The sequence below is a fragment of the Sprattus sprattus genome (assembly GCF_963457725.1).
Source record: "Sprattus sprattus genome assembly, chromosome: 11".
Classification (NCBI taxonomy): Eukaryota; Metazoa; Chordata; class Actinopteri; order Clupeiformes; family Clupeidae; genus Sprattus; species Sprattus sprattus.
Genome location: NC_137909.1, coordinates 9,677,852 through 9,690,351, shown reverse-complemented (window position 1 = coordinate 9,690,351; position 12,500 = coordinate 9,677,852). Strand labels below are relative to the sequence as shown.

Below are 12,500 nucleotides of genomic sequence, written 5' to 3'. Positions count from 1 at the left end.
CAACAAGAAGAGCTGTAAAATAAATCCAAATCTTTATGTCCATCAGGGCACTCCAATCTATCCTATCTATCTACTCATCTATTATCTACAGCATCTATGAGAACAAAGACAAGGTCTGACAGGGATGATTTTATTTACCACCTGGTTGTTTCCCACAAAAAAAAGACACGGGACGTACCAATCACACTGCAGAGGAGGCGCAGGCTGGTGGTGTCCCCCTCCCCGGCATCACGTGGGCTCTCTCTCCAGGAGGGAGGGAGAGGGACCCTCAGACCAATGGGCCGGTGGAACTTGCGTCTCCGCGGCTCCACCGTCACCACAGGGCTGAAGGTCGCCTGGTTGCCCAGCTGCCGGGTCAGTAACTCGTCAGGGATTGGTTGAGCCTGGAGGAGGGGCGGGAACAGCAAAAGTAGGAGGAAAAGGAAGACAGCGACCATAAAAGGAGAGGCAAGAGTGAGGTATAGAGGAAATGCTTGATCAAGTACAGTTACCAAGAAAGAAAGAAAGAACAAAAGAAGGGAAGAAAGAATGAAGGAAGGAAAGAAAGAATGGCATGAAAGATACAGATGTAAAGAAAGACATGCAGGGGTAGCACACAAAAAAATCTAACTAACATATAACTCTGTACATGATATACCTATGAGTTATCCACCGCACAAACATGTATAAGATAAATACATATACCCACCCACACACACACACACAAGCAACAAATACAACGCAAAAAATAAACTTATTATATTTTTATTGATTATGTTTTTGTTTTTGTAATAAACATATGCATAGAGTACATTTAAAAGAACAAAAATAGAATTTGAAACAATCCAAATCATAGACCTAATCCACACACACCTGCACAGACAAACACCTGGACACTAAACATGACACAACATTCATGAAACAATGCTCTTGAGTGGCTATTGGACCAGAACAAAACTAGATGTTTCTTAGCCAAATACTGGGAAAAGAACCGGATCTATATTTGCCCACCTTGTCTATGGCAGTAGGAAATCTGAGTTGGAACTGGTCAAACAGCAGATACATGACTTTACCTCAGTCAGTCAGAAATGCTTTACCAGCTTCTGGTCTAATAACCACTGCTAAGATGCCGACCAAATCAATAACAGAAAGCAGAACATACGTAAACGCGAACAAAATTGGATGAAACAATGATCTCTATAATGGCAACACTCAACTATCTAAGTAACCCTTTTGCAAATGTTGTATGAGATGAGTCCATACACTTTCCAGGGTGAACATAATTTAATACACCAAGGACAGCACCCCTAGCCAGCCACACCCAGAGTTCATAAGTGAGTGTTTGTCTCCTCTCTCACTCCATCCTCTACATCCCCCTCTCTCTCTCTGTCCTCCTCATCCTTCCATCTCACCTGCAGGCCCAGTCGGACGCGCTTGGTGACAGCCGTCTCGGGGAAGATGGCCTGCACCTGTGGCACCAGATTGCAGGTCAGCTGACCGCCCTCAGGGCCAATCAGATCGCTCTCCTGCTGGATTCGGGAGACCACGGCGAAGTAGAGCGGGAAGTCGGTGGAGATGATTCGCCTGATGCGTTTCTTCTCAAGCTCTTCCTGGCTCTCCAGGTCTGTCATAACACACACAAGGGCATGTTAGTGTGTAGTAATGTGTGTGTGTGTGTGTGTCTGTGTGTGTGTGTGTGTGTGTGTGTGTGTGTGTGTGTGTGTGTGTGTGCATGTGTGTGTGTGTGTGTGTGTGTGTGTGTGTGTGTGTGTGTGTGTGTGTGTGTGTGTGTGTGTGAGTGTGTGTGTGTGTGTGTGTGAGTGTGAGTGAGTGTGAGCGTGAGTGTGCGCGTGTGTGAGTGTGTAGTTTATGTATTAATTGTGTTTCTTCACATGTTCGAAAGTGTTACATAGAGTGTAGGTTTTGTGTGTGAGTGTCTGTCCTATATGTGTGTATGTACTCACCTTCATCCATGCCGTTGAGGATGGTCTCAAGGACATCGTCTCCGTAGCGGTTACGGTGTTCTTTCCAGACGGAGCCATTCTCACTGCGCAGCACCACCAGCTCTCGATCACCCCGGCCCAGAGATGCAAAGTGAGGGATCTCCACAATCACGGGCCTACACACACACACACACACACACACACACACACACACACACACATAAGCATGCACGCACACACACACAGGATTTAGAGCAGAAGATTGTGAAATATTGGAAAGCAATATTAGTGAAAAAAGCATTACCAGAGCACATTTAACAAATAAGCACATTTGCACTTTTCTAGCATGCCTACATGGCTTTTTCTGTGAATATTGTTCTATTCAACAACAGCATGCTTAAGTCATTCCACAGGCATATGGAGATATGCATACACAGACATGAAGACATACACACACACACACACACACACACACACACACACACACACACACACACACACACACACACACACACACACAGACACACAAAGGGCCCTATCTTGCACCCAGTGCAATTGACATTGTCACCGACGCATGTATCATTCCTATCTTGCACCCGGCGCACAGCGGGATTTTCCCTCCAGAGGCGCGCGTCGAAATGAGCTTGCGCCAAAATGGGAGGGGCGGAACAGAGAAGGCGTTTCTCAGGCGCAAGTGGTATTTTGCAGTTTCAAAAAAACATTGCGCCGTTGACTAGAAAAAACCTAGTCTAATGTCAGAGGCGCATTGTGTAGAGTCTGTGGCGCGTATTCAGACGCTATTTTAAGGACGCGTGCTTGGCCGCACAGTAGGCTACACTTTACTTCTCTCGTCTACACGAGAGATTTTCACCAAGCCATATATAATTACAAGGAAAATAAAGTATTTACCACATGAGGAAATCATTGTGATATCCACATCCAAGATATCTTAAAAATAGGCATACATCTAGCGTACACATTGACCCAAATGATTCAGGTTAATTGTAATGGCGGTTCTGATGTCTGCCATCTCCTGGCAGATGAGCTGGGGACAGACGCACACTGTCCCTATCACAGTCTGCAATAAGTTCGGCTATACATGCAGTTACGTCAGGTCTAGTCCGACATGCTGGGGAATTCATAAAATTTCCCGTAACACCCGACAGCCAAGAGAGGGCTAAGCAGGCGTTCTGGGAGAAGTATGGGTTCCCTGGCGTCCTTGGCGCTATAGACTGCACCCATATTCACATACGTGCCCCCCCAGTGTTTTACAAAACATTGCCATGAATCATTGATGTGTCAATGACATAAATGAGGATAGATTAGAGGACTTTAGAAGACGTGAGGTTGAACTGCATGTGGCGATGGGTGCAATATTATTACCATGCATACATAACCTAGTGATTCAGTGAGGGTGAACCCAAAACATCGGAAAGTATGTTTTTGTGACTTTAATTTCAAATATGTTGCCACCAAAAAACGAATGCTAGTAACTGAAAAAATACAAACGAGAAATGGAAAGTAGAAACATTTCTCCAAACAAGCATGGGAAAATATTGCCGTGATTGTTTCTGGTAACACACGTTCTGGTGGCCTCACGGTCTTCCTCCAGGTAATTCCGCCATTATAATAACAAGCCGCTATGGAATATGCGCTCCTCGCTCTTAAAGGGAATGTGAGACACGCAAGAGTTAACATTGCTGTGACTGGTGAAGAGATAGAAATGGGGGGAATAGAAGAAGAAAGTCCAAAGCAAAGAGGAGGAGAGATATGTTATACATACGTTAAACAAACGTTTCAAGCCAGAACAAACAATACTCGAGCCAACCTGTCTCACATGCCTTTTCCATTCACAGTCACACACTGATAAACACACACACACACACACACACACACAGACAGGCACATACAAACAGCTCTTAAAGGGAATGTGAGATGACGCTCTGATTGGTTTATTGCATATTATGCCCAAACCACACCTATGGCTGAGTAACCTCCTTTGGACCAACCCATTTGACATTTGCGCCGGGCGCAAGTGTGTTTTTTCCGCCGTTATAATAGCAAATGCGCCATAGAGCCGCCCACACAGCTACTTGCGTTTGGCGCTGTCCTACTTGCGTTTCTGATCGTTAAAATAGGGCCCAAAGTCTCACCCTAAGAACTGCATGCTGGAGGGACCCAGTGAGATGATCCTGCTGGCGAGTCCCTCTCCCTCCACTAGAGGGGGTGGTGTGGTGAGTTTCTGGGGCTTGACCAGGCGGCAGGTGATGCGGGTGGGGGCGGCACAAGTGCGCGGCGGGATGATGACCCGCAGGCCGTTGTGCCGACTTCCCCGCATGGACCCGCCCCGCGCGTCCACCATGAAGCTCACCAGGAATCTGTCAATCAAGTAAGTAGTGAGTAAGGAGTAAGAAGTAGGTGACACCACAATTGGTAATGATATGTGAGACTACAGACCCCATTAACTAGCACTGTATTGATGCCAGATGTTTTCCACTCAAATCTGTGATCAAACATGGGTTATTCATATTAACACCACAGTAAATATTAATACAAATATTAATAGACATGTTAAAATGAGCACGGTCAGAGCAGTGTTACAACAATGCAAGGTGACAACATTCATTCAGCAAGTCCTTACCATGTTTGTGATTCTGTATGTGTGAGTGTGTGTGTGTGTGTGTGTGTGTGTGTGTGTGTGTGTGTGTGTGTGTGTGTGTGTGTGTGTGTGAACTGACCCAGTGTGTATAGGGCTGGCCACAGGGCTGACGTTATCTGAAGTCTCCGTAGCTGGACTACTGGGGATCAGAGAGTCCTCGTCATAATCCTTAGGCAGGGGGATAGGAGTGTGCTGTATGCACACACACACACACACACACACACACACACACACACACACACACACACACACACAATCAAAGAAACAGTGAAAGGCAGACATACACCCAAACAGAACAAAACAAACAGAGATAACATTAGTTCGACGACGTATACAACTTGATACATACAAGAAGTTTGAGGGATAGAAGAAAAAGAGGAGAAATGAAAAGGGGGACAGAGGAGCGTTGTGTGTTCAGTAGTAGGAATAAACAATCACCTGATCCAGCATGACTGTTTCTGGAGACACACAAGGGATTCTGGGAATTGCTGGAGAGTACGGCCTGGATGGGGTGAAAGAGAAGAAAGAGAGGGGGCAAATGGATGAGATGAGGAGAAAACGACAGCCTGACAGACTGAGAGAGTGACTGCATAAATAAGCTAATGCAATTGATAATGCAGGGTGTGAGCAGGGTTCTGAGTGAGTAGGCTCCTCAGTGTGTCTGAGCTGAGTTGAGTGTGCGCTGGTAGAGCTGAGGGGAAGGGAAGTCCTGGGTGAGGAGCTCTGAGAGGTGTGAGGAGCTCTGAGAGGTGAGCTCTGCCCTAATTCTGTCCTCTGCCACCTCGGAGACACCGCCACCTGCCAACATTACAACTGCTGTGTGCCTGTGTGTGCGTGTGTGTGTGTGTGCGTGTGTGTGTGTGTGTGTGTGTGTGTGTGTGTGTGTGTGTGTGTGTGTGTGTGTGTGCGTGTGCGTATGTCTCTGTGTGTGTGCATGTGTGTGTGTGTGTGTGTGCATATGTGTATGTGTGTGTGTGTGTGTGTGTGTGTGTGTGTGTGTGTGTGTGTGTGTGTGTGTGTGTGTGTGTGTGTGTGTGTGTGTGTGGTTTGTGTAAGAGAGAGAGAGAGCAAGGTTGTCTTACGTTGTTCCCAGCCCGCTCTCAAAGTCTCGGAGGGTTTTCTTGGGGGACAGGAAGTCATCGTCCTGATCTTTGAGATCGTCCAGCTTCAGACACCGTGCCCCGTCCATACCCAACAACTCATCACCTACACAAACACACAAGCCACACTTAATACCCAACACACCTGAGTCATGCGGGACAGACACCAGAAAGCAGGAGTAGAGTTAACACGCAAGAGTTAACATTGCTGTGACTGGTGAAGAGATAGAAATGGGGGGAATAGAAGAAGACAGTCCAAAGCAAAGAGGAGGAGAGATATGTTATACATACGTTAAACAAACGTTTCAAGCCAGAACAAACAATACTCGAGCCAACCTGTCTCACATGCCTTTTCCATTCACAGTCACACACTGATAAACACACACACACACACACACACACACACACACAGACAGGCACATACAAACAGCTTGCTGTTACGGACCAGTTCAGGCAATGTCATCTTTCAGACACACACCAAGGGTGCTGATGAGAGGCATGGAGACAATGAAACATTTAGTCAGACTGAATGGAACACGTGTGGGTGGATTAGTGTGTGTGTGTGTGTGTATGTGTGTGTGTTTGTGTGTATGTGTGTGTGTGTGTGTGTTTGTGTGAGTATGAGTCTATGTGTGCATGTGTGGGTGGATTTGTTTGCGTGTGTGTGAGAGAGTCTATGTGTGCATGTGTGTGTGTGCGTGGGTGCTTGTGTGCGTGTGTGTGTGTGTGAAGTAGTATATGAGTCAATTTGTGTATGTGTGTGTAGGTTGTGTATGTGTGCGTGTGTGTGTGTGTGTGTGTGTGTGTGCGTGTGTGCGTGTGTGTGTGTGTGTGTGTGTGTGTGTGTGTGTGTGTGTGTGTGTGTGTGTGTGTGTGTGTGTGTGTGTGTGTGTGTGTGTGTCCATCTTCCCTGTGAGTTAATCTGATCTGTGAGTGTTTTCTGTATGGAAGAGAATGAGCTTGTTATTAGTGCCAGCTTAAACACAGGGGTTCAGGCCAGACCATGAACTGAACTGATCCTGAAGCAGTTTTTTCTGCTGTTAAATGATGACAATGAGTCATTATTGAATTAAACTCTGTTGGTCATATCCCACAGTATTAAGCAGAGGACAAATAAATTGTTTTTAAATTCTCAATCTACAATATGTGAAGTACTTCTGGCAGAGATGGATCCACAGACAGATGTTACTGTTGATAAAAGAAAAAGACGCACACGTTTGGGACCGTTATGATAATGACGGACTGAAATCTGTTATCACACGACAGAGAAGTTAAAGAAATGCAAGAGGAGAAGAAGGAAATTAAGGGCATCAGACATAATGGCCGAGCTTGAAATGAAGGCAACACGTGTTAAGGAGCCACCCAAAACCGTGACAAGATGTGCAGGGAAGGAGGCCGTCCTACCTAATGTTAGCTGTGCACATCCTACAGAGGAAATAAAAGACAGGGGTTATTTAAGGACTACTAGGCTACAAACCCCACAGGTCCTAATCTTGTGTGTCTTCTTGAAGGGTCAAAGAGTGTCATAATAAAAAGACATCTTGAAAAGATTCTTCACATGGCAGGTTTAAAAGAATGAATGATTTTGAATTACTGAACTGAATACATGTATTTACAGATTTTTATAGTAATTGATTTACTGTGACAGTTTACTTTTTACTAATTTATATCAAACAAATTCAATTAATCTATTTACACTTCCATTATACATGTATTACTTTGACACCCATAACCCATTGACACCCATAACATAAAGTCATATTTGCTTTTCTTTTCTCCAGAAGAAGTCTTCGCTTGGCATGTCTCTCAACCTGTGCTGGAAAGCATAGCTGGAGATGAGAGCATTAACAGACTGCAGTGCTAGCACTACTGAACCCAGCACCACCGCTGCAAACTCCCTACAGCTAATCCCACAGCTGGCAGCAGCGAGAGACATGAGACGTGACAGCTCACCTTCATCCTCCGACACGTCCAGGATCTCATCCACCGTCTCCGGGAAGCTCATGCGATGCTTCTCTGTGGTGATCTGTTGAAGTGCAAGAGAGCGGAAGAAAGACAGATAGAGAGAGAGAGAGAGAGAGAGAGAGAGAGAGGGAGTAAGAAGGGAAAAAAAGAAAAGAAAGACAGAGATAGCGATAAGCTTAAACAACAGCAGTGTGTCTTGACTCATACAGAATGGCTGGCGTAACAGGCGGCAAGTCACAAACACAACCCAGGCTCCCCCGGGACTCTCACCATGGACACAGACTCCTCCGTCACCAGCTTGAGCACGTCGATGACCGAGATGTAGCCCAGGCGCTTGGCGATGCCCAGGGGAGAGGTCCCGTTCTGCCACAGATAAGAGAGAGGCGCGGTCTGACCTCCTGTGTACCACTGATAAGTGCATGCATACAATGCGGCAGCATGGTGGAGAATGCTAACACACTGGACATGGCCTAACGATGCCACACCCATACAGACAGGTCATTCATAACCCTGACTGTTGGGGTGGTGGGGTGGGGGTAAGGGATAGGGAATGACTGGGAAGAAGGGAAAGGGTAAAAGAGATGAGAAGAGAAGAAAAAAGAGAGAAAAGGAAGATAAGAGGCATGAAGAATGCTAATGGCAGGAGAGAAACGACAAGTAGAAAATAAAAGATCAGGGGGAGGACAGGAGGAGCCAACAGCAGTGTAGCGGTGGAGAGAGAAGAAGAGTGGAGGAGAGAGGAGGAGAGTGGAGAGGAGGAGAGTGGAGGAGAGAGGAGAAGAGTGTAGAAGAGAGGAGAAGAGTGGAGGAGAGTGGAGGAGAGAGGAGAAGAGTGGAGAAGAGTTGAGGAGAGAGGAGGAGAGTGGAAGAGAGAGGAGAAGAGTGGAGGAGAGAGGAGTAGAGTGGAGGAGAGAGGAGTAGAGTGGAGGAGAGTGGAGGAGAGAGGAGAAGAGTGGAGAAGAGTTGAGGAGAGAGGAGGAGAGTGGAAGAGAGAGGAGAAGAGTGGAGGAGAGAGGAGTAGAGTGGAGGAGAAAGGAGAAGAGTGGAGAAGAGTTGAGGAGAGAGGAGTAGAGTGGAGGAGAGATGAGAACAGTGGAGGAGAGAGGAGAAGAGTTGAGGAGAGAGGAGAAGAGTGGAGGAGAGAGGAGTAGAGGAGAGTAGAGGAGGGAGAGAGGCTCACTGTGGTGATCTCATTGGGCAGAGCTCCATGCTTCAGCAGCAGTGTGACGATGTCTGTGTGGCCCTGCTGAGCAGCCTGGTGCAGGGGAGTGTAGCCCACCTGAGAGAGACAGAGAGAGGGAAGAGAGAGAGAGAGAGAGAGAGAGAGAGAGAGAGAGAGAGAGAGAGATATTTAAAGGTAGGGTAAGCTACAATGGACCATGTGAGAAAAAGCACTGGATAGGATTTTTTAAACAGTGGTCTTGAACAGGTGACATTAAAAAACTACTTTGTAAACTTCACAAGCGTGTTTGTTAATATAGAAAAGTGATTTATGCTAGTAATATTGTAAAAAACGCCATGTATTTTGGCTTCCAACTTCACTGCTGATGGGGAGACAGCTGCCAATTTGTATCTTGTCTTATTTCCATGACTTAGAAGTTTCGACATAGCAGACATTTGAAGAGTTCTAGGAAGGTATTCCTGTAAAGAATATCACTTGCAACTTGGCACTTCTGAATGATTGACTGGAATAATCATAAAATCTAACTGAGCTCAATCTATCAAGCATTAAAAATAGCCAAATCATTCCTCTATTGACTGGAATGAGAAATAAATAAACCAATATGAAAATGGGTATGTGAGAGTATGCAGTAGTGTAGGCTTTGTTACTACTGTCTCCATGGCCACGTTCTCTCCAGCTCAGCACAGGAAAAAAACTCTTGGCCTCCAGGGAATGAAGGAAACTATGTGAGAATGAACAAGAGGCAGCGGATGTCAGTGGGAGTGGGGAAGACAGTGAGAGGCCGTTGGCAGGCAGGAGTGAATGACAACAGAGCAAGTGTGGGGGTGTTAATGATGGTTTACTACTTCACAGTTTTTGTTATCATTGAGTGTGACTTGAGTGGGAGTGCCTTTTTGGTTGGGAAAGGTCGCTGGCCAGGGTCCTGAAACGCTTGGCTAGGATTCCACTGGTGCTTTAAATGGAGTCCCTGCTGGACTGAACCCTATAGATCACTGTTTGCTTCCGTAGACAGCAAGTGATGTATGTATGGGGAGGGTGTGTGTGTGGAGAACAAAGGAGGTGTGTGTGTGTGTGTGTAGGGTGGGGGGGGGACTGAGGAGGACTCACTCTGGTCTTGCTGTTCACGTGGGCTTGCTGCTGCAGCAGGAACTTCACCATTTTGATGTTCCCATAGTGACATCCCACATGGAGTGGAGTATAGCCCATCTGAGAGGAAGACACCCAGAGAAGAGAAGGGGGAGAAAGAAGGAAAAGAGTTGGACAGAGGGTATGGGGGAATGAAAAAAATAACTTAACCACATGGCATGTATTTCTCTGCTGAGTCTATGCTCTTCTTTGGCAGTGGTCCAGCTCTGTTTTGTTGTGCCAATAAACTCCCTTTAATTGAACTGAGTAAATGTGATTGAGTGTCTGTGTGTCATTCTGTCATTCTGTGTGTGTGTGTGTGAGTGTGTGTGAGTGTGTGAGTGTCTCTGTGTGTGTGTGTGTGTGTGTGTGTGTGTGTGTGTGTGTGTGTGTGTGTGTGTGTGTGTGTGTGTGTGTGTGTGTGTGTGTGTGCGTGTGTGCGTGTGAGAGAGAGAGAGAGAGAGAGAGAGAGAGTGACAGAGAGAGTGACAGAAAATGTGTTTGTGAGTAAGAGAGGTTGATAAATTGAGCCTAGCACACATTATGCAATCGCTGCAGTGCAGCAAGGTGAGGGTCACTGGCTGGCTGATGTGGTTTTCGCATCATTTCCATTTCCAGGTTATTGATTTGAGAATAAAAGAGAACCCGGAGTGCAGCTGATCTGAGGTCAGGGGTCACAGTTGGCCTGGTGCTGTAGAGACATTAGTCACCCGCCCCTGAGGCCAGTGCCAGAGGCTTCTTTATTACAGCAGGGTCAATGATCCTCTCATTCAGCTTTCTATATCACACACACGCGCGCACACACACTCGCAAGCACACACACACACACACGCACGCATGCACTAACACACACACACACACACGCACACACACACACGCACACACGCACCCACGCACACGCACCTACCTACACAGGCACGCACGTACGCACGCACACGCACCCACACACACACAAACACACACACACACACGAAAACAGATGCATTATACATACATAGCGTTGTACTCACAAACCTACACATACTATAGATATGTCTACCTCCCACCAACACATGCAGTTAACACTCACAAATATACAGACATACAAGCTATGGAGACAACAAACAAAACACACCAATATTCACACAGACAGAGGAAAGGATAGGCACACACACACACACTTGCACATACACACACAAGCGGGATGACACGTGTATCCTGCAGCTGAGTTGGACGTGAGATAATAGCCCTGCTACCGTGCACTCCTACTACTCAACCCTGCTCTTCACACTTCACACGCTATGTGCTCTGGAGCAGAGGCGTCAGAGAGAGAGATAGAGAGAGAGAGAGAGAGAGAGAGAGAGAGAGAGAGGGAGAGATAGAGATAGAGATAGAGATAGAGAGAGAGAGAGAGAGAGAGAGAGAGAGGTGAGAGAGAGAGAGAGTTGAGAGAGGGAGATAGAGATGAGAGACAGAGAGAGAGAGGTGAGAGAGGGGGAGAGAGAGAGAAAGAGAGAGAGAGAGAGAGATGAGAGAGGGGGAGGAGAGAGAGAGAGCGATAGAGGAGAGAGAAACTCTGACTGTGGGCGTGTGTGTGCACCTATGTGTGAATGTGTAGCTTCACATGGTGTTACTTGAGTGTGTGTGTCTGTGTACATGTGGCAGCACAAGGTGTTACTGTGAGGGTGTATTTGTGTGAGTGTGTGTGTGTGTGTGTGTGTGTGTGTGTGTATGTGCATGTGTGTTTCCATCTCACCCGTGATGCTGCATACACAGAGGCTCCCTGCTTGACGAGCATGTCAGCAATGCCCACGTGTCCCTCCTGAGCCACCAGATGCAGAGGAGTCAGCCCATTCTACACAGAGAGAGAGAAAGAGAGAGGGAGAGGAGGGCCGCAGGAAAAGAGGGAGAGAACGGGGTGAGAGAATAACGAGAGCTGTCGAGAAGGACAACAAACCACAGAGATCACAGAGAGGAGAGGAGTGTTTAAGCTGCACTGAAACCCAAGCAGCAGACTGCAGGCTCATGTGCTGCTGAGTCATGCCTGGGACAAACAGCCATGGCTGACTTCAGTGTGAACAGACTGTGCTCTTCTGTGCTGCTCCTTTGTCAACTGCTCTGAGCTATATGCTATGGGAAGGGTAGGGTTTGTTGCGCTCTTCTTAGCTGTGGGTCCCAGTTCAGTCTGACTCCAAACTCCCCAAAAAAAACAGCTTTTCATCTTTCGACAATTTGCATTCTGTGACAACGAAGACTGGGCCACTTATCACACTGGGAGTGTCAGTTCTTTGGCAGTCATATCTCAGACTTTCGCTACTTCCATAAATACAAACTCACTCTGATAAAAAAACCTCTCTAATTGAAAAGCTCCACAGCCTTGTGGATGCCACCACTGGGTGAGCTGTCAGCCGCTGCGCTATCAATCACAAAACCTCCCCTCCTATGAAGCAGACATAGAGATCCATCACCTTATCAGCCAGGCAGAAGTATTCATGAGGACCTTATGGTGCACTAAGGATGTATTGTGTCTGCAGGCATGAATGAAAAGGGTACTCTGCTTTCATCTA

General features: G+C 46.8%; 1 protein-coding gene across 1 annotated transcript in view; it reads right to left on the bottom strand.

Moving 5' to 3' along the window:
• ank1b (ankyrin 1, erythrocytic b) overlaps positions 1-12,500 on the bottom strand; it is a gene marked incomplete at its 5' end in the record, with an annotated part of 82,357 nt that overhangs the window by 14,261 nt on the left and 55,596 nt on the right. Inside the window, 13 exons of the mRNA XM_080847354.1 lie at positions 179-383; positions 1,392-1,603; positions 1,944-2,098; positions 4,076-4,300; positions 4,661-4,773; positions 5,020-5,083; positions 5,664-5,787; positions 7,086-7,106; positions 7,635-7,707; positions 7,917-8,009; positions 8,827-8,925; positions 9,937-10,035; positions 11,690-11,788. Coding sequence (XP_080703480.1) covers positions 179-383; positions 1,392-1,603; positions 1,944-2,098; positions 4,076-4,300; positions 4,661-4,773; positions 5,020-5,083; positions 5,664-5,787; positions 7,086-7,106; positions 7,635-7,707; positions 7,917-8,009; positions 8,827-8,925; positions 9,937-10,035; positions 11,690-11,788 — 1,582 coding nt within the window. The remainder of the gene's footprint in view (positions 1-178; positions 384-1,391; positions 1,604-1,943; positions 2,099-4,075; positions 4,301-4,660; positions 4,774-5,019; positions 5,084-5,663; positions 5,788-7,085; positions 7,107-7,634; positions 7,708-7,916; positions 8,010-8,826; positions 8,926-9,936; positions 10,036-11,689; positions 11,789-12,500) is intronic.